This window comes from Candoia aspera, chromosome 16, assembly GCF_035149785.1.
Source record: "Candoia aspera isolate rCanAsp1 chromosome 16, rCanAsp1.hap2, whole genome shotgun sequence".
NCBI lineage: Eukaryota > Metazoa > Chordata > Lepidosauria > Squamata > Boidae > Candoia > Candoia aspera.
In genome coordinates this window covers 9,260,453-9,287,949 of record NC_086168.1, presented here as the reverse complement: position 1 = coordinate 9,287,949, position 27,497 = coordinate 9,260,453, and the positions used below count along the sequence as shown (strand labels likewise).

General features: G+C 44.0%; 1 protein-coding gene across 1 annotated transcript in view; it reads left to right on the top strand.

Annotated features, from left to right (window-relative positions):
- The first annotated feature begins 327 nt into the window (after positions 1–327).
- ASTN2 (astrotactin 2) overlaps positions 328–27,497 on the top strand; it is a 289,840-nt gene continuing 262,670 nt past the window's right edge. The window contains exons 1-4 of the mRNA XM_063316464.1: positions 328–373; positions 502–650; positions 812–1,215; positions 1,303–1,628. Coding sequence (XP_063172534.1) covers positions 328–373; positions 502–650; positions 812–1,215; positions 1,303–1,628 — 925 coding nt within the window. The remainder of the gene's footprint in view (positions 374–501; positions 651–811; positions 1,216–1,302; positions 1,629–27,497) is intronic.

Sequence of the window (27,497 nt, the reverse complement as noted above, 5' to 3'; positions counted from 1 at the left end):
GGCAGGAAAAGAGCAAGACAGAAATATCTAGGATAAGTCACGTATTCAATTAAATATATTTGTGTGTATGTATGTATGTATGTGTATATTTAATGTGGGGAAGAGTCCTCCAGGAAATATCTAGGAAAGCCTTTAAAAGTATGTGCGCAACTGTAATGTGCCTCCTATACGAAGTTTTCTATTAATCTGTGTAAAATGCTTACAGACAGGTATAATTGTCCCTCTCCTCCCTCCCTCCCTCCCCCCTCCCTTCCCTTCCCTTTCCTTCCCTTTCCTCTCTTTCACAGTAAGCCAAAAATTTGACATGTGTGCACGCGTCCCGGTGGGATGACTATGAAAATTCCCTTATTAGGGTCCAACCGGCAAAGCACAGGTGGGGGACCTGTGGACGGCTAGAGGCTGCTGCACTGCACCTCCCAGTATCCCCAGGCAGCCTGGAGGGAGCCTGGGAACCTGTCTTGAACATCTGGCGGCTAGCGAGCCAAGATACTCCCCTTGTAGGCCCAGCTGCAGAAGCGGCGCAGCCCGACCCGGCGGCGTTCACCCCGCCGGAGTCTGGCGCCCGCTCTATAAAAACCTGTCTCCGAAAGTCAGCGCGCTGCCGCTTCCGAAGTCGTGGGAAGGGCGACCGGGGGACCCCCGAAAGATGGGTAATTTAAATAATAATAATAATAATAATAATAATAATAATAATAATCCGTTCAGAATGACGCTGCATCTCTGAGGCTTGTCCTGCCTGGACGGGAGGAGCGCACGGAGCCGCCGCGGAAAGTTGGAACAGCTGGCTGGTGCGCGTCGCTTCCGAGCGCAGCGCCGCCGTCGTCGCTTCTCCTCTGTGCCGGGGGGCGAAAGCGGGTCCCCGGCCGGGCGGAGCCTGACTCGGGGGCGGAGCGAGGGGGCTCAGGAGGCGGGCGAAGCGAGGTGGGCTCTGCCTAGCGGCGAGGCAGGCGGTTCCTGCTGTCGCTGCTGCTGCTGCTGCTGCGGCGGCGGCTGCCCCGCGCTCCGCGTCTGCTTCTCCGCCTCGCCGGTCCTCCGCGCCATGGCAGCCCCGCGCGCCTCGCTGCTGCTCCGCCGCCGCCGCCTCCTCCTCTTCCTGCCCGCCGCCGCCTGTCCCTCGCCCGCCGCCGCCGCCGCCTCCGCCTCGTCCTCTTCCACCGCCTCTTCGCCGGCGCCGCCGCCGCCTCTCCTGCCGCTCCTGCTGCTGCTGGCCAGCGGGCCGGGCCCCGTGGCGGCGGCGGCGGCGGCGGCCGCGCAGGCAGAGCCGGGCGGCGGGGGCAGGGGGGGTGGCGGGGGCAGGGGCAGCCCGGGCGGCGGAGGCCGGGGTGGCGGCGGCGGCAGCAGCCCGTGCCGGGAGAAGACGGTGACGGTGTCTACCTTGCCGGTGCTGAGAGAGAGCGACCTCGCCTGGAGCAGCAGCCGGAGCAGCGGCAGCCCCCCGGGCGGATCGGGCGCCTCCCCGTCTTCAGCATCTGCCGCCGCCGCCGCCGCCGCTGCCCCGGGCTCGGTGCCTCCTGGCGGCGGTGGCAGCGGCGACTCGCGCCTGCTGCTCTTCGTACGGAGCGAACTGCCCGGGCGCGTTGCGGTGCAGGACGACCTGGACAACACGGAGCTCCCGTTCTTCACTCTGGGTGAGTGAGTGAGTGAGTGAGTGGGTGGCGGAGATTGGCGCTCCTCCCTCGGCCCCGATTCTCTTCCTGGGGGCTCTCCTTTCCCTGGGTCAGCCGAAGCCGCTGTTGGCCCCGACCTCCTGGCCAACTCGCTTCTGGAGACGACCAGAGGCTCCCTTCGTCCTTGGATAGTTCGTCCATTGTCCGAAGCCGGCCCCTTTGGGTCGGGGGAGAGGAAGAGAGAGCGAGCTTCAGCGGTTGCTTGCTTTCACGCGACGCGCTTAACCCGTGTCCCTGGCAGCCCGGGTGACTGCTTCTCTACACGATGAACAGGAACAGCTGACTACGGTTGGTTGTTTGAAATTCCCCCAGCCACTTGGCAGGTGCGAGAATGCAACCCATTTGGATACGTTACGGTGCCTGGCACCGCGCAATGTAGTCAAAGGATTAAGCGCCCTGGTGAAGGCAGTGTTTGTATTCTTAGCCGTCTCTCTTCTGTTTCTTGGCCCCGATTCTGCAGCTTCTGTTCCTTCCTCTCTGCTGGCTTCTGTTCAGCCGCCTCCTCCTTCCATATAATCCTGGATAATTCTCCCCTCTTTCTCTCTCCCCCCCCCCCCCAAATACATGTGCATTTAAGTGAGGTGTGGGAGGGCTTCCCTCCTTGAAAAAGTAAGCATGTGTTCTGCACACCCATCCTCAACTGAGATGGGGGCCTAGAGATCAAGAAAAGCCCGTGTGCAAAAGTAAAAAAAATAAGCATCCTGCAATTCCTTCCTGAAGGTTTAAGACCCGTGGCTGGGAGAGGGATTTTTGGTAAAGGAGAATTTTAAGGGGGTGGGGTGGGGGGGCTGAAAGTTGACCATCACCCTCCTTGACTTTGTTCATGGAGGAAATAATTAAGGATCCAAAAGAAAAGTTCCCCTTGTGGATACCAGGAATGAAATGCATGGTGCAGCTGAATGCGTGGGTGGAAGATGTTGGATGATACCTGTCCAGATTTCATAAGGAAGCCAAGCAGATCCACTTTCTTAGGTTTGGGTAGAGAGAAGGGAAACTGAATCTGAACAACTTGAAAAAGGAAAGTGACATAGGGTAGAATTGGAAGGATGTACTGAATTTAAGCTCTGAATTCTTGAATAAGGAGATAAGCCCAACCCTGCTAGCTTGTGCCCTCCCAGCCATGGGCAGACCTCTGGACGGGTCGCCCTTCACTCCTCTGTCCCAGATGTCTAAACATGCCAAGGCTCACAAGCAGCAGGGCGTCCTTCGTTGCCATGCAAGGGGCTGTACAAACTAGATTTCAAGGAGATTGTACTCTGGGAGAGGTGCCTGGTTCAGAAGTGGATGATTCCAAAATGCATTACTCTTCCCATTGAGGTTCCCACGATGTTAGGGTGTGTGTGTGCATGTGGCATAGATTGGGAAGTTTCAAAATGTTACAATGACTGGGCTAAACTTCGAAAACTGTAATGGGTGGACTTGTGCATAGAACATGAAATAGTCAAAACTGCAGACAGAAGTGCATGGACACGCTGGATCAAACTGTGTGAGGTTTATTTGGAGTGAGTGGAAGTGATATGAAGATCAAGAAAGTTGAACTGCATACTAGATGTTATTGGAAGGAGGATAAAATATTCAAGAGCTACTGGCATCTGCAAAATAACTTTGTAGGTCTGAAGACCCTGGAGACCCAGATGCTTATTTATTTATTTAGTGAAAAAAAAAAGATGTTTGTATTCTTGTAGGAAAAAAAAAATGGATTTGTTCGCTTCTTGCATTTCTAGATCACCAAAGTACCACAGTTCCCTGGGCAGTGTACAAATCAATTACGGCCATGTAATTGAAAACAAAACAATACAAAGTAATAAAACAGCAATATAATAAGATATAAAGTAGAACTGCATACTGCCAAACACAGTTCATGAAATCAGAAGCCAACTGGTGGTAGCAAATACGGTGAAAAGACAGCAAACCAGTTTTGGAGTTGAGTTAAAAAGGGGAGAGGGCATCTTTTGAAAGGGTGCACTGAAGTCTGAGCTGAGGGATTGAGTGGGAAGCTAATGGAGATTTACAAATATGGTTTGCAGCAGAGAGACATCCAGGTATACAACATCTTTAGGACTTTCCCTGGTTGCAGAGGAGGTGGTGATCCTTCAGGCTGCATTGTACAAAAGATCCTTCCAAGAGAAAAGTCCACAACAGTGCTGGAGCAAGGGGAAGATGCATAACCCAATCCATGTCATACACACACTCCACAGATAAGCAGGGCATGAGGAATGAAGGTTGAATGGGATGTCTTGATAGAGTTAAGGGGAAGGGCATGGAACTTCACTGTGGAGGACACCACCTCATCTACTTCTAAGGAGGTTCTTTTAAAAATTGCAAGAAAGAAAAAAGAAAAGAAAAGGGAAAGCAGAGGACAAGCTATACAAAGGTGCTGGGAAGAGAAATTGAAGAGTGGTGTTCAGTGCACTTGGGGAACAAGACGCAGTGTTTGTCATTAGAAGCAATTCCAAGCGCAGGAAAATCACAAGGATATTCTGCAGCAGGGTTTGAATAACTGCCACGTTTTGGGAAGATATGAGCAGAATTGCTAGTGGCCCTGTTTTCTTGCAGTCCAAGTCAGGCAGCCGTAGCTGTTTGTGAAAAAGAGGGCAGCACCTGCCCTCTTCCACTTTAGTGGAGTGGGAAGGAAATGCCCACGGACCACGTAAAAGTGGGAGAGATGGACCAAGGTGCATGATGCGCTGAAGAGTTAAATCTGGTGCTTTACGAGGTTCCAGGATGCCCCTGAAATGGTGGTGGCAGTTGTTGATAATAATGTCCAGATTCTGATTCACTTGGGAAGCCTTCTTATTCTATCACCCTGAATTTCCACCTGAAGGCCCTACCCGGAAGTCAAGGAGGAGGCTAGCTTTTTGCTCTGCTTGAACTGAAAGAAGAATACAACAAATGAAGCATCAGTTTCTGCAAATACAGCTAGGGAGCTACTGAGTAGAACAATTCTTGGTCTAGAAGAGGGGGTTCAAAGAACTTGTTTGGCCTTCAGCTGGTCTGAATATAACTCTGACCCGTGCAGCATTAAACCCATGGATATTTTGTTCAGCGTTCGTGTTCCTTTGCCTCTGGTTGCTGCAATTTCCCTGTTTGTTGATATGCTTTGCTTGTGATAACAAAAGTTGCTTCTTCTTAGCACTTTGGGGAGGGAGCCAGAACATTTCTCTTTCTTGTTTAGTTAATAATTGAATTCATTAGCAGTTATTTCGTCGGCAAGATCTTGCAGCAGGCACATTTCAAAATGCTCCATTGGGGGAAATTCTTTGCACTTCTTTTTATGTGACTGTGTAGTTTCCTTGGTGACAACATGCAAGCAGTTTGCCAGATGACTAGCATATAGTCCTGCGATCCCCTGGTGGTCTCCCATCCAACTCCTAACCAGATCCATTCCTGCGTAGCTTTTTGAGATTAGCCACAATCAGCTTGGTGCAGAGGAGTTATTTTAAGGTTGTTGTTGCTTTGTAGTGATTTATTATCTGGTTTCCTTATTTTGCAACTGAAAGGTCATCTTGCACTTTCTACTGCTCTTTCTCCCCCCCCCCTGCACCCTTCCCTCCCCAATTAATTGGCTCTCCCAACAAGAATTGCAAATCTAACAGATATTTATTTGGAGCAAACCATGCCACACTCCAGAGAGTGGCAGTGTGCTGTTGAAGAGACTCTGAAATAAATTGATAAATAAATAAACACGAATGGAATGGTAACATTTCAGAAGTTGCTGGACAGGTGACTTTGCTGTAACCAATGCATATAAAGCTTTGTCTGTTCTTATTCTCATTATGCTGCCAGAGCTTCTGACCTGACTTTCTTCTGTTTGTGATGCAAGCTTGTAAGGACTCAGTGGCGAAAGGAAGAGAGGACCCAATGTTGTGCCTTTTGCTCTAGCAAAGGATAATCTGGCCAGATCTTGTCAAGTTCATTGCATGTTATCATAGCTGACTTGTTATTCCCCCAGAAAAGGAAATGTTTAAGCTATTGTGCCCAGGCAGAGTCTCACATCTTTGGCGGAATGGCTAAAGTCATTCCTTTTAGGGGGAGATGGGCGGTGATAGAAATGTGAATAAGAACGAAAGAAAGAAAGAAAGAAAGAAAGAAAGGAAGGAAGGAAAGAAGGAAGGAAGGAAGGAAGGAAGGAAGGAAGGAAGGAAGGAAGGAAGAAAGAAAGAAAGAAAGAAAGAAAGAAAGAAAGAAAGAAAGAAAGAAAGAAAGAAAGAAAGAAAGAAAGAAAGAAAGAAAGCCAGCTGTTGAACTTGGAGCAAACATCTCCACATCTCCCTGTCATTTGTTGGCATGGCTTCCTGCTGCTACCAACTGCTACTAGAAAACTTGGGGTCGAATAACAGCTTCCCTTAATTTCACACCGCAAGCTGTTGTATGAACGTGAATGACTGGGAGAGTCTGGGGATCATTCTGGGAGCTTTTACTGAATGGCTTCCAAAGGGTTCTCCAAAAGATCTTTGTGTACTGCAGTTGTAGAGGGCAACAGAGGTTTTAACTAAAGTTTACACAGCCCTTTGACACTGGTGGGGAGTTGAGTTCCGAAACATCTGGAGGGCAACAGGTTGTAACCCCCTGTTTTTGCAACTGTGTTTAAAACTGCAAGAATGTTCAGATGCAGGTGGATGTATTTGCCTTACCTGGACTATCGTTCTATATTTGAGCCAAGTATATATTAACAAGATAGGGACGTGGTGGCGCTGCGGGTTAAACCGCTGAGCTGCTGAGCTTGCCGATTGGAAGGTCGGCGGTTTGAATCCGTGTGACAGGGTGAGCTCCCGTGGCTAGTCCCAGCTCCTGCCAACCTAGCAGTTTGAAAACATGCAAATATGGGCAGATTAATAGGTACCGCTTCAGTGGGCAGGTAACGGGATTCTGTGTGGTCATGCCGGCCACATGACCACGGAGGAAATGTCTTTGGACAAACGCCGGCTCTTCGGCTTTGAAACGGAGATGAGCACCACCCCCTAGAGTCGGACACGACTGGACTTAATGTCAAGGGAAACCTTTACCTTTACCTATATATTAGCAAGCATCATAAAAATAGTGCCCTTCAAATGTATTGAATATCTAGATGACCAAAGAGAAGGTTTTGTAGGAATTATAACCAGGAAACTGCATTTGAGTTTCTTGGAATGGTGCTTGTTACATTTAATTTATTGTAGCAAGCTGGTGGGAGAACACCCCTTCCTTGTTCCGCTGCATTGGATTCACAAAACTCCAGAGAATGCCAACTCCTGCACATTTCTAACTTTGGTCTTTCCCGCTTCAGGATACAAGGAAGAAGGACAGCTTTGGGAAAGGTGACTTCAAAAGCTGTTTTTAATTATACCCCAAACCTCTCTTTAGTGTTCTAGGGAGGCTACAGGGTGATTTGCAAGGACATTGAGATTCTGAGCTATTGATGTTATAAGGATTGTTGAAGATATTTTGTGAATTATGGGACGCCCACTCCTGTATTTCATCTGAATGGGAGAGGCTTTATGTGTTTCATTCATTAGCCTGACACGTGCCAATTAGTCTGACAAATTATGCCTTATTATTGCAGTGGTTATGCACAAATCAGAAAAGAAATTCCTGAGTCAGATAAGGGAGGGAGGGAGGAAAGGAAGGAAGGAAGGGAGGGAGGGAGGAAAGAAGGGAGGGAGGAAGGGAGGGAGGAATAGAGGGAGGGAGGGAGGGACTAGCTTGATGGAAGAAGTATGGGAAATGTCTGGCTTGTTTCTCGATTTTTGATATTTTCTCTTTTTTATATTATGGTTTCAACCCTTCCTTTAAAATCAAAGACAGATTTGTTTAGATATTTTGTGTATCTAAAACATGTCAGTATTGATTCCCACTAAAATCTCCAAGCAGACCTCCTTGTGTGTCTATATTATCTGTGCTTGATAAGTCGGACGATATTGAACTGCAACCTATGACGTACTTTATCATTGTCCATGTTGGTTGGGGCCATTGGGAGTTGCAGTTCAGAAATCTGTGAAGCTTCCCCACTTGCGGGTTAATGTAGCTGAACATCTGTTCATTTGTTGCATTGGCAACTAAGTAAGGTTAACTTCTTCTTGTTTCATCAGCATTCAAGCTCTGCTGGTTAATTGGTTCTCATGGAAACATCAACGGGTGCAATTTTTCATATGTTTATTGGAAAGGCCCTGTTGGATCACCCATGGGTCAACCCAATCCAGTCTTTGGTTTATGCAGTGGCTGACTATGGAGGATGGGAACAATTACTGCATTTTATACTTGCTCCCCAACCCCTCATATTTAGGGCATGCTACTCTGGATTCTGGAAACCAAACTGAACTGTCAGGACAAGTAACTACTAATGACTCTGTCCTCTGTTAGACTCTGTGAGTTTCTTTCCAACTTTCTTTCTTTCCCAGAGTTGCAGCACTGGGATTATTTACTGTAGGAAAAAAAGACATTTTGCTGTCAACATACTGTTTCTCTTGGTTCAAGATGTAGGTAACTCAAGATTTATTTTCCAGGGGGTGTTGGTTATGAGACAAAACAGTGCAAAGTTATGAGAGCTGTCAAATGCTAGAGAAGATTTTTAGCCCACTAGGGGGTGTTGAGGACTGGATGGAGAAAGATATTGATAGAGTTTCAGCGGTGGATTTGAGTCCAGATGTGCTTGTTTCCCCTAAATACCTTTCACGTTTAGGGGTAATAATTTCAACTTTTGGGGGGTATCCAATCCTGCCTTTGGTGGACCTGATTATATGATTACTGTAGACAATCTCCCACCATTACCTGCTCTTCCGGAATCAATCTCCTTGATCCCATAAGAGCTGTTAAAACAGGGAGGTTTAACTTTTATTTTTTTTTGTGAAATCAGTAAGCTCCCCTATTTTCTTCCCACAAACCAGTCTTTGCTCCTGTCCTAATATCTGTCATTCCATCTTATTAAAATAAAGGTACAGATTCCCAAACAGAGAAATTAGATTGAGACAAGCTTTGTTCTCCTTTAGGTCCTGAATTAGAAACTTTTTGTTCCTGAATACTTATAGCAGAGATATATAGCCTGACTTTCCCCTCCTGATAAATGTTCACAGATGTTTCCTATAGTGTAGGGTGAGCCGTAATGTCCTGTAATACATTGAAAAACTATCCACTGTCATTTTCATTGCCACAACAAGCTGCCAATGCTGATCTCTAGACCTTTTCTATAAGAAGGTCTTTACTCTCTCAAATGTATCATAATTTTGTTGGTGGCCATCATATTTCTCTCCTACATTCCATTTCATTTTCTGAATTGTGAGATGCTTGACTGGCTAAGTGTAGGAAGCTTTGAGGACACATATATATGTGCTGTAAGTATTTATAACCCCACTCCGCATTTAATAAATCAAATAGGCAAATCTTCCATTGCTTTGTGCATACCTTTTAGGGTTTTATATTTGGAAATGTCATGTACTGTGCTATAAAACATTGCAAACATTTGTCTTCCTTTGCCTTCTTTATCTGATTGTGGCTGATGGCTCTACAGTATTAATGGCTTCCAGAAAAGATAGAAATGAATATTCCCAGTAAACGGTAAATGCGTAGCATTCACACTAATTGGGTTAGGCTAGACTGACCTTCCTTTACTTCGGCTGAGAATCGTATGCCGTGCCCTAGAGACCTCTAAGTGCTTCATTTTCTTCTGATGGCATGGCTATTCCCAGAATTTTTTTAATCAGAGGCATTTTGCCCTGCCTCAAATAGACAGGGATCTGATTTTTCCACATTTGTCTTTGGTTTATATCTAGTAAGCATAATGGAATAAATCAAAGGGCATTTGGTGTGACCAACGTGTTCCAACACATCCAAAGCTTTTTACACGCACTGTCCCCCTCTGTTTAATTTGTTAAAATCTCACAGACCTAGCTGTAAAACAGAGAGAAATGTGTTAATTTGGATGTGCTTGAAAAATTGCACCTCTGTGTGTTTATTTGCACTGGCAGCCAAAATATGTCCACTAATGCACAGACTTAGAATAAGACTTAGAAAGCTTGGTAGACTTAGCTAGGTCCTTTCTCCAGGGGGAAAATGGAAAGTTAGACCACCAAAATGCTCTCCATATCTCCAGATTTCTTGGTGGTGGTCCCATGTTTTGAAACTCCCTTCCCATGGAGGAGAGATTCATCTCCATCACTGGATTAGCTGGGGAAAATATTTTTATGCAGGCAGACTTTTGATGCATACACTGGAGTTTTGTTCAGCTGGATGCATTGTATTTGTTCAGCTATGACTTTGGTTGCCTGTTGTTGTTGTTGTTGTTTTCTCTTTGCTCATTTTTAATTTGATCTGTTTGGTGTTGCTGTTCCTTTGTGGAAAGGATCTGGCTGACCTCACTTCTCAATCTGAAAGAGTCCCTTGAAAGTAATTTCCTTTCCTTTCTCTTGGAGTTTAATGAAAGCGAGGGATACCAGGGAAATTACAGGTCAGGGGAGAGATGATTGCATGTTGAGAGACAGACCATTCATTGATACATACACTGCTTGGCCAACTTGTAATTACATAAGTGTAAGAATCTACACTAGTGAGAATTTCCATGTGTCAGAAAGGAAGGAAGGAAGGAAGGAAGGAAGGAAGGAAGGAAGGAAGGAAGGAAGGAAGGAAGGAAGGAAGGAAATGGTGAATGTGTAAAACTAATTTTAGAATTCAGCAGTGATCTGTGATGTGGGATATACATGCAAAAATAGATGCACAATCTCTTTCAACTTGCCTGCTTCCGTAGTTGTCAGCTACTATGGCCCCTTCATGTACTTCTCACTTTTCTACAGAAGTCTTTTCTGTCTTCAGTCTGCACAAAGGAATGGTCCTCTGCTCTCCAGAAATAGTAGAAGTATCTTGGCAAAGAAAGACATTGCTAGAAGGTGCGGTCTTGCCGCTGAAAGTGACAGATCGGGCAGGGAGCTGAGCCCTGACAGTAGCATTGGTGGGCTCCATGTTGCCTACTCCTGATCGAATGGGATTTCCGACATAGTCTGTGTGGTCAGATACCTGCTGTGAATAGGAAGGAGCAAACTGGGTCAGTGCATCTGAGAAGGGCTTCCTATTTAGAAACCTTTGCCTTTCAAGAGCACCATTTTTAGCACAATGTGCCATTGTTAGCTCAGTTGTTGTCAGCTGTCAAGGCTGAAAGGGAATCACAGTTTGCCTGCAATTCAGAGTGTTACGTCTTGTTGTTCAGACATAACTGTTTCCTTCCAAAAATGTCTTCTGTAGTGATTTTAGCAGTATGGAAATGCTAAACTATTATGACACAATGGAGGGTCATTTGCGTGACTTCTTTCACATGGCCATATAATTTATCTCTCCCCCTTCTAGGACCTTATTTTGGCAGTCATGGAAGTTTCTGGCATGTAACATCACGCCTGCCATCCTATGAGTATTTCCTGCTTTTTAACAGAAATTCTTTGCTCTTTCTTCTACTTTCATGTGCATCTTTCACTTTCTCCTACCTCCTCCCAACATACAGGTAGTCCTCACTTAACAACCATTCCTTTAGTGATGGTTCAGACTTACGACAGTGCTGAAAAAAACTGACTTATGACCGGTCCTCACACTTACGACGGTCACAGCATCCCCACAGTCACGTGATCGCAATTTGGGCACTTGGCAACTGGTTCACATTTATGACCATCACAGTGTCCCATAGTCACATGATTGCCATTTTCAACCTTCCCAGCCAGCTTCTGGTAAGCAAAATCAATGGGGAACCTCATTATTTGCTTCGTGACCACATGATTCACTTAACACCTACAGTAATTTGCTTAACGCCCACCGCAAAAAAGGTCATAAAAGTGGGTTGGATTCGCTTAATGACCACTTTGCTTAGCAACTGAAATTCCAATCCCAGTTGTGGTCATTAAGCAAGGACTACCTGTAGTGAAAGAGCTAGGCTATTCTCCTCACATTAGATTTAATTTTCATGCCATGATAGTTACATGCCAGTAGAAAACTGTGGTTTGTTTTATCCCATGTTTTCTGGGATACATGTCATTGTGATACAGATCCTGGGGAAAAGACCAGGTTGAGTCTTGAGGAGGAAGAAACCTCACTGAACTCTGACGCAACTAGATTTGAACTGGGTTCATGCTGGTGCCTGAAATCTCAACTCCTAATTCCAATCAGAAACATGGAAATGAAGCCACCGATCCTTTCCAAGCAAAGAGATCTCCGAGCAGAGAACCAAAACACTGAAAGCAGGAATATTGTCAGGAATAAAGATCAATTTGAGACTTTATGATCACTCAGAGAGTCTTGGAGTGCTCTGCATAAAAGCCTCTAGTTAGGAATCAATGAACACTGAAAAAACACATCATGCCTGGTTTTGGTGCCTTGAATCCTGAACTCTGCTATTGAGCTCCTTGGTTTATACCCTGCAGGTGATCCTGGGTGACTCTCTTCCTGGACTCTGTAAACTCGGATCATCGATCTGTTTTGATCTTCAGGCTTGTCTTGGACAACCCAGCTTGTTCTTTGCCTACTCTCTGGCTGGAATCAGACCTGATGAACTGTGCTAAAATGAGATTTGGTAGTTTATGGTTAAATATGTTTTGGGAAACCTTGTGTGAACCAGGAATTGTGGTGTTTACCTGGATTTGTTGGGTGGATGAAACCAACTTGTGGGTGAAACTGGCCCCTGGAGGGCTAGGACTACAGCAGATCCTGCAATGCTGTACTGTGCTTTAGCAGGGCTATCAATGCCTATCACATAAAATTAGGTGCAACATTATTCTATTTTTAATTTATCTAATGTGACTGCTGGAGTGCAGTGCTTCAGCTGCTCATCCAATGTCACTCTTTCCGAAACTCTGAAGGGGGCATGTGAACAGTCAGCGCCTCTTGACTTTTCATTACTTCTTTTTTTTTTCAAGTAAGCAACACACTTAGTTGGCAATGAACAATAACACAAAGTTTCCTATGGTCTGCTCTCTCAATGGGATAATATTTTGGTTTTAATTTTTACTTCTGCTGACTGGTGTTGTAATCCAAGACAAAACATGTCAGTGTTGGTTGTAGTTTGGGAATGGGTGTCTCCTTCCTTTGATGACTATGCAGCTGATGATCTGCAGTGAAGTTCTGGGACAGATCTCAAATTTTAATGGTAGCTTCACACAACATGAAAGAGAACGTGTATTACTGGGGTTGGGGGATTTGGAAGAGAGTAGAAGTGTTTGGAACACAGCAGGAAAAATGGAAGAGAATCCTCATGCTGACAATTAATGATAGAAACAGATTATCATAAAGATAATAGTAATTTATTACCAGGCTTTATCGAAGCAACAATGCAATAATTACAAATCCAATAAAATTAACTCAGAACCCAGGAAACAGTATTAAAACTAAAACAGTGAGCACAACGCCAATATATTTGAATCAATACCCTAGAATAGGAGAGCATATACATTCATTATAATTCACATCATTATACTTGGAATGGTCAGCTATATAAAAGTAGGGTGGAACAAGCAGGCCCTATCTTAAATTGTAAATCAAATGAAAGGGTCTTTCTGCTTTTGAAAAGCCACCAGATTTCCACAGAAGGAATGAAAAGGGAGCTGATTTTAGAGGCATGAAGCCAGGTCTCTGAGCAAGGAATCTAAATCAGGTTCTCTTCAGGTGAACATAGAGAATGAACAAAATTGTAAGGAGAAATAGACAGACCCTGGGGTGTTGGTGATTGGAGGGCTCTATATGAAATCACCAGCAGTTCAAACTGAGCTCTGGTTTGAATAAGGAACCCACGCTCAACCTCACGCTGTAAGCATTCTTCTGCAAGAAGACAATGATGGGGCTCACAAGAATGCATTAAAATTTCACCCCAGGTTAGCCCTTGAAAGTGGTTGATCCATGAATACAGCAACTGGAACAAACCACACTCAACTGATACATCATATTAAGGCTTAATGTGATGATCTAGTTCACACAACAGACAATCAAAGCGGCTGGATTCCCATAGCACGCTGGGACATATTAGCCATACTAACCCCATATTAGCTGAGATTAGCATGTTATGAGCCTACATCCAATCTGTAAGCAGCTAAACCCAACTCCAAAATCCACAAATGAGGGGATGCCTCATGAACAGAATATCCTAAGAAGATTAATAGCTCCCTTCTGAAGAAAAGCCATGGTCAAGAAAGCTTCCCAGGTGTGGAGATACCAGGAGTGGTACAGGTCACCTCCTCAAAGGCTGGGTTGGAAGACGAGTAGGTGGTACAGTTGGGAATGCTTTTTGAGGTTCAGGACCTAACAAGGCATCTTTCTTGGAGAATGTAATTGGGTTCCCCCAGAGGTCAGCAGGTTGACCTAGTGGTAGGATAGCTTATTTGAAACTCAGATGTGTAGTTTGTGATGTGTTGTTGTTGTTTAGCTAAACCTGAACTGGAAGGCCACCTGAACAGACATTTCTAGTGAGCGCCAGAAAAGAATTCTGAGCCACATCATTTGTGTTTTTCTTTACAAACTTGCTAGGGATAGTCAGTCTGGAAACATTAACACTCTGAACCTGCAAAACCTGTCTAATGCTGTGTTTACAGTCAACATCCTACCAGGTATCTCCAATTTCTGCAAGTGGTTTTGATCAAGCTGGAACACATTCCACTTGTTCTGGCAGCCCCAAGCTTTACAAATTTGCTTAACTTTCCTCCTACAATGCACATAAAAGTGATGATAGGATGCATTTGCAGATCCCTCTGTCCTCCTCCATCCTTTGGCTGAACTTCTTTAGCCTGTCTATCACCTTGAAAAAAACAGCATCTTTGCACAGTCCTTTTCCACAGCTCCTTTTCTCTGAGTGCAATGAATCTGTTCCACTGTGCGCTAACATCTATGTTACGATCAGCTGTTTCTCATTATCTCCTCTTTTCTGTTGGGTGTCCGGTCTCAATCGTCTTCCTTTTCTCAAACTCCAGTGAGGCTACTGAAAGGGAGGCTGGCTCCCTCAGCCAGTGGGGAATAGAAAAAACCAATCCTTCCTACTAACGGGAAATGAATCATCAGCTACTTGAATGAGTGAATATTTTTTATTACGGTCACTAACCAGAACTGCAAACAAAAACTCATTAAAAATAAAAATATAGTAGAAACAAACAAGATAAGATATCACAATTGGTGCTGGGTTCGTCAGTGGCCAAAGTCTGCCTAATTTTGCAGGCAGCATAAAAAAAAAATTAGCTATGTTCAAGGAGACTGAATCATCCTGTACAGCTTTACCAAGAAAGGATTTATAAGATTGGTCTTTGAGTCCCTACAGAGGGTACAGTATGGCAGGACATGCCTTGCAGTTTCAACAGCCCCTTGTCTACAGGGGCCCAGTCGCAGCTCATATGGGGAGTTTTTTGTATCAGCCCTCCAAAACTGCTCGGTGGAGAGCATTGGAGGATGCTGAACTTAGTGCTGTTCGGGATTTGGAAACAGTTACATGGTGCAAGTATCTCAGTGGTTTGTAAAAAGGGGCTTGACTGCTCAGAGAAACGTTCTTAGGTAGGCTGGTCCTGTTGGGCTTCCAGGTCTTTGATACGTAGTCTAAAAACCAAGGCAGCCTATCAATAATTTTCTAAAAATGGGCAGCTATCAGCTACTTGATAGCTGCCCATTTTCAGAAGATTATTGACAGCCTGCCTCTGTTTTCCAAGGAATATATGAGGAAGTAATCTGGTTATGATAAGAAGTGGGGAGAAATAGTGGTTCCCCTTCCTTCCTTCCTTCCTTCCTTCCTTCCTTCCTTCCTTCCTTCCTTCCTTCCTTCCTTCCTTCCTTCCTTCCTTCCTTCCTTCCTTCCTTCCTTCCTTCTTAGTGTTCATGAAAGCCTGCCTGCCTGCCTGCCTGCCTGCCTGCCTGCCTGCCTGCCTGCCTGCCTCCCTCCCTCCCTCCCTTCCCTTCTTCCCTTCCTTCCTTCCTTCCTTCCTTCCTTCCTTCCTTCCTTCCTCCCTCCCTCCCTCCCTCCCTCCCTTCCTTCCTTCCTTCCTTCCTTCCTTCCTTCCTTCCTTCCTTCCTTCCTTCCTTCCTTCCTTCCTTCCTTCCTTCTTAGTGTTCATGAAAGCCTGCCTGCCTGCCTGCCTGCTTGCCTGCCTGCGTCCTCCTCCTCCTCCTCCTCTTTAGCAGCATTCTTTAGGTTTGTTGGGATCTGGTTTTGACTACATCACATGATTAAAATGGCTATAAAATTAAAGATGGGTTGCATTCCTGCCAGAAGGGGGAATTAAAATATTTGCAATGAACTTGGAGAGGTTGGGGGGAAAACCCCCTGGTTTAGAACATGGATATTTCTACAGCTAGGAGCTAGATTCATTAATTGGACTAAGCTATAAACTAGTTTTCTTGGTTTGGGCTTCGTATGTTGTATGAACTTAGCCATTCTGGTTTGTAAACAATATTTTATGCCTTGGGAACAGCAAATGCTAGCTAAAAAACAAACCATAGATTATTGTGGTATGGACCTGAATGAAATCTGTACTTTCCACGCCACAGTTAGTGTAAATGACTGAGTAAGTAAACTCAACCAAACAAATCCAGGTTTGCTAAGGTGCAAAGAAGTAAACAATGGAGCTATGGTCCATAAAACACCGGAAGGGCTGAAATCTTGGATGTGCAAAGGTTCACATGGTGGAATATTGAAATATAGGTGAGCTACGGAATATAGGTGAGCTTGTGTTAAACCAGAATGTTTAGTTTTGACTTTGTGTGTTGTTGGAACCCAAACATTACAGTTTGGGAATCATGGCTTGTGGCTTACTGTGTAATGTGAACCCAGTTGATTGTGGGTGATTTGATAAACCATAATTAAACCAACCATGGCATAAAGTGATAGAACCCCATGTGGAAAGAGTGTGAAAAAGATAGGAAACAGTTTGCCATGCTGGCTTTCAGTCTGAGCTCATAAATGCACTGGAAACCAAATACTTCAGCATTCCAATTGCTTGCCTTTTTCAAAGAAAAGAAAAAGAAATGGAAATCATTTGGAAAGGGATTTATTCCTGTCTTATGAATAATCCTGTGAATCTCCGAAGCTTGCATAGCTGGAAGACATTTGATGCTCTTTGCATTTCAGGAAAGCCGTACCGATTTATGACTCGTTGGTAGACTATTGTACACGGTTATTTCCTTTAACACGGTTGCTGTTTTCGTCCTGGTTCGTGAAAAGATTTTGAGATTTGCAACAATAAAAAGTAACCAGTTTTCTTCCTCTCTGCTCTGTAAAAAACAGGAGCATTGAGATTAAAAGCGGAGTCCAACCAAGATTCTTCCCTGTGGCACTGTTTTAATTGCATCTCCTAGTGATGGCTGATTGTTGCAAAATTTGGAATGTTAATTAGGAGGCAGTAGACATGCCTTTGTGTAAGAACCCTTTATTTTAAACTTTTCTATGTAGTCTAGCATAGATGGTCAAGCCATAACCACATTCATTGATCAGCGACATCAGCGGAGGCTTGGAAATGCAAAAATCTGAGCCTTGTGGCTTTTGAAGCATTGACTGTGTGGTCTGTGCTCATCACCGATTCACCGCTCTAGCTGTAAGTCTTGTTATGAACCTATTTAAAATTTGCTTGTGCATGTGAGAGAGGATAAAGGATCTTTATCTGTGAAGCAAAGCAAGTGTTGGTGAATATGGGGTAATGGCTGCTCGTGGGTGCTTAGCTTAACTATCCTGTTAAGGCTCAGTCCCAATTCTGTGTGTAAATCTGTACTTTGCTTTCCCGAACTCTTCCCTTCCTGTGAAAGAAGTTGTTTTTCCATATCAACTTCATAATGGATTTCTGGGAGTGGCATTTTTGAGTTTAATATTGATGACAAGCCGGCAGAGAAGACCAGGAGCTGTCTCCGTGTGTGTGTGTGCATGTGTGTGCGTGCATTACACCTTTCCATTTACACAAAGTTGTGCATGACACCTTTCCATTGCTCTGCAGCTTTCCTGACAGCCCACGTTTCCCAGTCTAAAGAAGGCCCTGCGTGCACAGATTTCTCCAAGATCTCCTTTGGGATTCAGGAGAAGCCAAGGTAGCTTCAGGACATGTCCATATACCTTTTGGCCCCCAAAACTGGTCCCTAAAACTGCACCCGAACTAGTGATCTCTTCATGGGCAGGGGAAAAGAAAAGCAATTTATTTTCCATGAAATTGAAGTCCCCTGTTTGGGGGGGTGGGGAAGGGAAGGGAAATGTTTGGCATGACTGTGCTGTTCACCTCTGTGATTTAAGGATCCTTTTGAAGCACACACTTGTGTTCCATTTAGCAGAGTGCCAATTAAGAAAGCTTTTCCATATTTGGCCGAAGACACTAATGGGTGGGCAATCCTCTTGCACCTCTGCCTACTTTGTATTTTCATGGTGGGTTTTAAATTGCATGAAGAAATCCTGGGAAAGCAGGCTCTCCTTCTAGATATTCTTTGGCTGGTGGAATAAAGGCTAAGCTTCCATTCCCAAACAGAAGGACCCCTTTTAGGCATCTGATGTACCTTAGTTCCTCTAACTTGATGAGATAAATCTTTTCTTCTAAGGCTTCAGATTAAATTGAATTCACTCTCAACTTTGCTTGCAACTTCTTCTCACAAACCATTAATTCAGCTGTCTGGGGAGAGTTTTAGTAAAGGAGCAGCTGAAAAATTCGGAGTGTAAAACGGAATTGACTAAATACCATGCTAGCTGCACCTCCTAGAGTTATCACCTCAAAGAAATTATATTAAAAATGCTGCCAAATACAACATTTTTACACAATCTCCTTTTGGGGGGGGCACTCGAGGTCTTATTAATTGCTTATTTTTATCTTTTGTGTGATGCCTTAATCTATTGTTTTTAATCAGTTGTTTTGGTTTAGTGTTTGGCTTTTACTGGAAACTGCTTTGAGATAGTCTGTAAAAGGGGGTGGTATAGGAATGCTGTACAAAACTAGGACTGGCATTTTGGTTGCTAAGTGAAGTAGTCATTAAATGAATCTGACCTGATTTTACAACCTTTTTGCAGTGGTCATTAAGCAAATCACTGTGGGTGTTATGTGAACCACATGTTCATTAAGTGGTTCCCTGTTGATTTTGCTTGTGAGAAGCTGGCTGGGAAGGTAAAAAATGGTGATCATGTGACCACAGGAAACTGCAATGGTCATAAATGTGAACCGGATGCCAAGTGCCCAAATCATGATCATGCAACTGCAGGGATGCTGTGACAGTTGTAAGTGAGAGGACCAGTTGTAAGTCTTTTTTTCAGCACTGTCGTAAGTCCCAACCATCACTAATCAAATGGTCGTTCAGCAAGGGCTACCTGTAAATAAATGATACGGGGAAGCCTTCAGCTCTTATAAAAGAGCTTCTCAATTTAAGGATGGTTTAAACTTTGCTGCTGTTTTGACCAGACAGCTGTGGAAGGACTCAGTTGTATGAATCCTGAGCAAGATGGATAAGAAATTAAATCCATTAGATGTTGGATGGTATTCACAAGATAAAGAAGACATTAGACGAGCTGGACGAGCTCCCTGGAAAGCATAAGGCCAAATGGCAACCTACTCTTTTTAAGAGTAGAGATAAAGATCTGTCAGTTAGTTCCTGTGTCAATTCCACCTACAGTATTTTTCTAAAAGAGTCCACACTATTTCATTTGCAATTCCCTTAAACCCAGATTATTTGTTTTCATCTTTTCTCCTAAGAACACCCGTTTGTAAACTGCGTTAATTCTAAAACACCAAAAAGTGTTGTAAAATATGACAGCTTCTGGAGCTGAGAATTGCAGTGCAACATTTGGAGAAGCACAGCCAGTAACAGTGTCCCAGATTTTATGTCAGCTGAGTAGTTTCAGACGAGCTGAGATCCATTTGCTGGAGGGAATGGACCTCAGGGCAGGTTCTTGAATTTGAAGAATGCTAGTTACCTATTCACTTGCAAACATCTTTTTATGGTGCTCTGGAAAGGCTGTTTTTTCTAACACACCAGGCCTACTGAGTTGCAATGGTCTAAATTGGGTTGAGTTGGGTTAGATTGCCAAAAGTAACTTGGATTTGTGAGGACATTGGCAGGAACATAATTTGCAGAGTTTTTTAATTTGCTCCAAGCGATAATGCAAAGTTAGGGGGATTTTTTTGTTGTTTATTTGTTCAGTCGCTTCTGACTCTTTGTGACTTCATGGACCAGCCCACACCAGAGCTTCCTGTCGGTTGTCAACACCCCCAGCTCCCCCAAGGATGAGTCTGTCACCTCTAGAATATCATCCATCCATCTTGTCCTTGGTCGGCCCCTCTTCCTTTTGCTTTCCACTATCCCCAGAATCAGCATCTTCTCCAGGGTGTCCTGTCTTCTCATTATGTGGCCAAAGTGTTTCAGTTTTGCCTTTAATATCATTCCCTCAAGCGAGCAGTCTGGCTTTATTTCCTGGAGTATGGACTGGTTGGATCTTCTTGCAGTCCAAGGCACTCTCAGAATTTTCCTCCAACACCACAGTTCAAAAGCATCGATCTTCCTTCTCTCGGCCTTCCTTATGGTCCAGCTCTCGCAACCATATGTTACTACGGGGAACACCATTGCTTTAACTCTGTGTGTATTCCCACGTTTATTCTTACCCAGACAGGCTTGTATTTTTTGTTGTTTATTTGTTCAGTCGCTTCCGACTCTTCGTGACTTCATGGACCAGCCCACGCCAGAGCTTCCTGTCGGTCGTCAACACCCCCAGCTCCCCCAGGGACGAGTCCGTCACCTCTAGAATATCATCCATCCACCTGGCCCTTGGTCGGCCCCTCTTCTTTTTGCCCTTCACTCTCCCCAGCATCAGCATCTTCTCCAGGGTGTCCTGTCTTCTCATTATGTGACCAAAGTACTTCAGTTTTGTAGGGGAAAAATGCTTTCTCTGAAATTCCAACCTGGCCTTTTCATCTGACTTTGATGTTCTTCAACTGATAGTGGTCCCTTTCTCATGTTTCACTGCATATTTATTCACAGTTTTATGCAAAGTAGACCTTGTCTTGTTTCTTTGAGGAGCGCACCAACTGGAACAAAGCTGCCAGAATGTTTCTTTAAACACCTTGCTGAATATTTCATATGAAAAAGGCATCCCAGCCTTTATTGCGATGCCAATGGGAAAATAATTGTATTGGAAGCTATTAAACATTGGCAAAAATGTGCAGCTCAGTCCTGGAGATGGCTGATTATAATTTGGCTTAGATTAAGGGGCAAAATGACCAGTCTTATATGGTTATGATGCCTTTGGGGAGGAAAAAAAACCTGACCATCTGGCTGACTAATATATATTTTAAAAAATGCTCTTGTGCTTCAGCCTGGAAGAACGATGATAAGTTTGTCATGATCCAGGAGAGTCGGCATTATAGAAGGTAATGCGACATGTCTCTGCATCCCAAAGACCATTCTGACAGGTGTGAGGGCTGGACCTCATCTGTTTATGCCATTTGCAATTAGCTAAAAGGAGATAGTGTGTAAACTAACTGCAAATTGGAGGAGACAATGGGGTGAGGCTACAGTTCTGGGTGCTTCCAAAGTGTTCCTGGTGTAGAGACATCCCACTGTCTTTTTTGTCTTCCCCTTCTTGCGAGAAATGGTAAGTGAGTGTACACTGGTTACCGATGGGAGTCACTGAGTCCCTCTTTAGAAAAGGAACATGAATAAGGGCTTGAGGCATCCTTGGTCCTCTTAATCTGGAACACAGATCCTGCAGACTGGAACTGCTGTTGAGAAAGAACATGTCCCCACTTTCAGTATTCCTTCCACAGGTATATCTGGGTTGAGTCCCAAGGTAAAAGGATCAGCGTGTTCAGATACGCTTCTGTACTTGTAATGGTATGTGGGAAGGACCTTGGGAGATTGGGCCAAGAGACGCTGCCAAGGGAACGGTCAGATAAGAGACAGCATAGTCCACGGCTGGACAGCAGGTGGAGCAAGAGGCTCCGAAGGGACTCTCCCTAGTTTCTCAGGCAGTAAAGGAAATGGGGGGGTGGGTGGATTGTACCTTCAGACTTGCAAGATTCTGTCAATGTAGCTTTACAATGAAGTAGAATTAGCTCATTTGGTTGTGATTCCTATCTGATTTACCCCGTGAGGCAGACAGTACTTGGCCCAGCATAAAGTGTGAAACTCGATATGACTATTGTGTCAGATATTCCTCAAGAAGATCCAGAAGTATTCTTGGAAAAATTGCTGGTGTCACAGTCCGTAGAATCTTTTTTTGGTTGGGAGGCCTGGAAATTTGTTTTCAAATTACCTGGAGCATGCCTTCTAAATTGCTTTTAGTCTCACTCCCAAGGGATTCTTGGGGTCAATTGAGTGCTCAGGGAGGCAAAGCCTTTTCAAGTTGGATGCGCCAGTTCTCAGGCCCTGGATCAGTGAGAATGCTAAAGACAAGAGGTAGCTGGAATGTAAAGTTGAAAAAGGCCATGATTCTCCAAAAGACAGCTCTTATCTAATTTAGAGACTTGTTTCTCTCTTTTTTTACATCCGCTAATCTGAAAGAATTGAAAGGGAGTGTATTTTTCTACAGCCACTTGCTTCCTTGGGAGAAAAAGAGAGAAAGAGGAGAAATTGGATCAATCCAAGCGGCTTGTTTTCTGCATAAAGGAAATCTTTGCGCCGTCCCCAAAGATTTGCAAGTTTTGTGTTTAACGAAATTGGCTTTCCAAAGTTAAACTGCAACAAGGCAGGTGGCTTTGCATGTTGTCAACATCAAGTAGGGTTAAACTGGGTGGGGTGGCGCTTGGTTCATCCTGTTGAGAAAACTCACGGTGCCCCTTGAGTTGTGTGAACTATCCACCCCTTTGCACCATAACCCCATCGACTTGTTTGAACAAACACATTGCATGAAGTCAATGTGTCTGTGTGTGCTTAACCTGTGTGGTGTCAATCCAGGTGATGGGATTTTCTGAGCTTCTTTAAAGATCTAAAAGCAACTGAGTGGAGGAAATTGGACTGGGATATTCTGCAAAGATAAACACTCTTTTTTGGGCCCTGTGCTATTTTTCCAGTGGAAATTTCTCCCTAGGTGGTTTTCTGTTATTATTCACTTTTTCCCATGCTGTTGTCCTGTGGAAATTACCACCATTCCCTGCCTTTAATATTTGGCCCTGCTAGATAAAAAAAAAAAAAAAAAGGCAGGTCTGATTAAAAATACCACCCTGGAGAAAGCTGTTGAGTCTAATAGTACCTGGTTTGTTCTGTGGGCCCAGATGTGTCTGCAAAGTTATAATGGGGCTCATTGCTGGAGAGATTTGTGTCTATGTTATCTGCATGTGTTCTTTGCGATTTACATCAGTGCAAAAATGTCTGCATTTTTTTTTTAATCCTCTTTTTGCATTTTTCTTCCTCATCTTTGCTAGAGAGTGACAGTTTCTCTAATTAGGCAAATTCGAGGTAACCTTAGCAACTTCTTGCAGGAGACAAGGAGTCATCCTTAGCTGCCCTCCGAGGCAGTGTGCTGAACATCAAGTGGCTTCACTTGGGAAAGTTGGCACAGTGCCACCTGCTTCCTCTAAGGCTTTGTTGGGGGCTCTGGCTCAAGGTTTAGACTGCGGCATTGCCTTCCTGGGTCTCTTGGGTGGTGAGGCAGGGCTGTTCAGCCTATGTTCCTTTCTTCTGAATTGGCAGCTGTTTATGGTTTTAATTTGTTATTGTGTTGTAAACCGCCCAGAGTCCCCCCTTGGGGGAGATGGACAGTGACGGAAATTCGAAATGTAAGTAAATAAACAAATAAATAAATAAACAAAGGTATGGGGCGATTTTCCATTTCCCTCCCCCTGTAATAATTTCTGTAGCATTGCTGTTCTAGAATGTAGATGATACTGAATTGGACTGGAGGACGATCAAGGTGATCAACTTGTTGACCACTTGGCAAGAAGTCTCAGATATGAACCCTGGCATGGAAGCTGAGTGTGCAGAAATGCAGTGTTTTTACACTAAGAGCTCAGATTAGAACGAGTGGTTTCTTCAAACAATCCTATTTGCACCTTTATGAATTTTCTGACAGGGTAATGATTTGATTGTAGCTGTCTCTGGTCCAATACACTGAGGTGGAAAAACATCACCCAAATAAATTCTAAAGAGATTTTAAAAACTTTCTGAGAATGAGATCTGAAAATGAAATCTGAAGGGTTTCCCCCTCTTCAACAGTGGAACAAAGTCATAAATCCAAGGACTCAGTACCATGTTAATTCAAATCTGTTGTGGTGATATGTAGGAAAGACCTTGGGAGATGGGGCGAAGAGATGCTGCCTCGGAAACGGTCAGATAAGAGAGGGCATAGCCCACAGCTGGAAAGTGGGCAGGGCAAGAGGCTCATAAGGGACCTTCCCTAGTTTCTCAGGCTGTAAAGGAGATGGTGGAGATTTGTCCTTTCAGACTTGCAAGATTCTGTCAATGTAGCTTTACAATAAAGTAGAATTAACTTATCTGGTCATGTTTCCTGTCTGGTCTACCTGGTAAGGCTGACATTATCCCACTGTCTCCTTTACAGCCCAAGAAACTAGGAAGGGTCCCTCCTGAGCCTCTTTTTCCACCCACTATCCATCTGAGGGCTATGCTGTCTCTTATCTGACTGTTCCCTAGGCACCACCTCTTTGCCCCATCTCCCAAGGTCTTTCCCACATACCATTACATCTGCATCCTGGTATCAACCTCAGTTGACTTCAAGCCAGTTACTTCCTGTAGACATTTGCAAAATATTTAGGATTGAAATGTCCACTTTCTAATCTGAAAATGTTCTTTTGCAGTGTGAAATGGGCTGTCCCAATTATTCTGGAAGTGTTTGGAGCTGAAAAGAGTGCCTCACACTTGAGACAAGGCTGTTTCAAACTCAAAGCATGCCCTCCATTATCCAAAACATCAAATTCTCTGTCTGAAATAGGCTGCTTTTGCAATCAAAGCTGGATGTTTCACCCTTGAAAAGGACATTTTGAATTCAAGGGTTTGAATATCAGACATTGTTGTACAATTACAAATTATGTGTATGTACAGTATGGGAAGGATTATGCTCTGTTCTCAGCTTTATGAAGGAAAGGTGGAATATTCATATGATAAATTTAAATCTCTGACTGTTCAATTCATATTTTTCCTTAGAAAACTTAGAAAGAACCCTGAAGCAAGGTCAGGATAAGGTCCTACCCAGTCCAAGATTCTGTGTCATGCTACAGGCAGTTATGTGCACTTGGGAAACTCACGAGCTGGTGGTCCCCTGAAGCTGCCTTCAAACCATGGCCTGGGATTCTAAGTCACAAAGACAAGGAGCCATCAGTAACTTGCTTATTCATTTGTTTAGACCTGTTTTAAAGTTGTGGCTCCCACCTTGCTTGCTGGCAATGAATCCTCTAATTTAATTTTGCAAAGAAGTTCTCTCTTTCATCACTTCCTCATCTCATTCTAGCTTTCGTGATGACTCTGGATGTTTTAATATTGTAAGGGAGGGAGAAGCGCTTTTCTTCACCCAGTTTGGGATGATAGCGCCTAGCTCTCTTGTATGCTTCCCACCATCTTAGATAAAAAGCCCATGATCTATTCTCTGTCTAAAAGCACAGGCTCTAATTTGGATTCCTGTTGTGAGCAAAGTTTTGGAAGACAGCCTCTGTAATCTCCTCGGATTCTATGAAAAGTTTCCAGCACCTCTGGTATTCCTCATGGAGGACCTGTTGAAGTCTCCAAATCATTTGGGTTGCTTTTTGTCATCCAAGGGGATTTTTGCTGAACTCAGCCCATTCCTTTCCTGGCACAGCACATGAGTCCTTCTCTCCCTTGGTTGCTGTGATTGCCCAGCTAAGATGTCAAAACCAGAATCATGACACTAAGTGCTTGTATTTAAATTTCAGGGATGTGGAGACAAGCATTTCTTCACAAGGTGGCTTGCATCCCTTGGATCATCTTGTTGGTTCTGACCACTGTGAGGCTCTGTTTTCCCACAGACAGGTCTTTCTATCATCTGGGAGCAAGCCACCGCAAAAATGACTCGAGACCGCTTAAAAGGAGATAAGCTTTGACGTAAACTGTCTTTTTCTGCCCTGTGAGCTGCTGTGCATGGATTTTCATCTATTAATGGAAATGTGGTAAATAAAAGCCATTTTCACAATAAGCCAAGCAACAGGTCATCAACGCCCGAACCTCCAGAATTGATAGAAGTGAATCTAAGCATAACAAATCTATCCCAATTGTGCCCAGCATTCTGTAACCTCCTCTTTTCCTACATCTTGCCAATTACAGGCAGGGACAATAATTTCCAAGCAAGATGTTTTTCTCTGTGCAAATCATGTACAGGCAGGCAACACTTTTATCCGGCATTGAAAGGGAAGGGAACCAGTGGACACCGCTCCCATTTCATGGAAATCCGCTGCCCTCCACTAAAAACTGAGATGCTGATTGTGGTGAAGCTGGATGCAACATTCAGATGTGCAGCCAAAACTAAATTTGGTTTAACTTCAAAAGCCAGTAAATACGACAACTGCCAGTTTTATTTTTCCTCTTCTATCATATACAGTTACAATTTGGTGGCAACTTGGTGGCAACTCTTCAACAGGTAGAGAAAATATTAGGGGGAGGGAAAAAGTGGATTTTGGCATGCCAGGAGTATCCATATCTGAACCTTGCAGAGATCTATCTTCTTCCCGTTTTAGGTCCTGTCATTATTTTGTCCCCAAAGACCCAGCCATCTCCCCCCCGCCCACTTTCCTGTTCTATCCCCCCCCCTTCCTTTCCTATCCCTTTCTTTTATTTTTTAGGAAGCAAAGCACATATCTTTAGTTTCTAGTATATCTCCTGGCAATCTACCAAGAAGAAATGGTCACAGGGTCCTGGGAACCCTGCCAAGATGACCTGCAAATTTTGCCTTGGCATCTGCTGGACTTCATCTTAGATGAGACTTGCAACATCACCAGATGTTTGTTTTCCCACCTCTTCTTTCTGGTTTATTACAAGTTCTGGGATGACAATTGTTCTGCAGGGAATCTCTTTCCCTTTAGAAGTTTGCTGTTCATTCATTCATTCATTCATTCATTCATTCATTTCATTTATAGAGCACAGTTTACATACTATCTTGGTGGCTGGCTCCTGTATCAGTGCTTTTCCATTGTGGTAGCTCTAGAGCTATTGCAGAGAGGGGCTTGAATCCTTCTAAAGGCCAAACCTGTGAAATCTTTCTGTGAAGAGGTATGACTGATGCAAATAACTGTCTGCTGGAACCCAGTGCTCCACCTGAATGGGACACTCTTTGTTTTAGAAGTCCAAGCTAGACTGGCTTGATTGGAAAGTCCAAATCAGAGTAATTTTATGAATCTGTCCCAACACTCAGATCAAATCAGTTGGAAAAGTAATTTCTGTACCTTTTCTGGAGAAATATCTGCAGATGTAAGAAATGAATCACCTTCCAAAGGTCACTCTGTTTTGTGCATTGTGTTAAAGTGTAATGAAGTTGTGGGTTTCAGTTTAGTGTGTACCCAGCAGTTGTGTCTCTTAAAAGCAAAATTATAGCTCATCATAGGGTACAAACCCAGCCAGTTATGGTTTATTCAGTAAACCATTATTAAATAAACTATGGCTATGCATGACCTCCAGGCAAGGGCTCCTATGAGTCCCAGCCAACATGGGAATTGTTGAGAAATTAGGCAAGCTGGGAATTTGGGGAAGTGTAATTCTAACTTTCCTGGAAGGGCTTGGTGGACACTGATCCACCAAGTATGTATATATTTAGCTTTAAAATAAATTAAAAAAAAAAATCCAGGTTTGTCACCACATTTTATCCTTGTGGGATCAAGCCTTATGCAATCTGGAAATCCATCAAGAAATCGCTGGCTTATATGCTAAATGACTTAAAGGGAATGTTTCCTCTCTATCACCTGCAGATTCTTTTTTAATTTTTTTTATTAATTAGTAATTGTTCAAGAT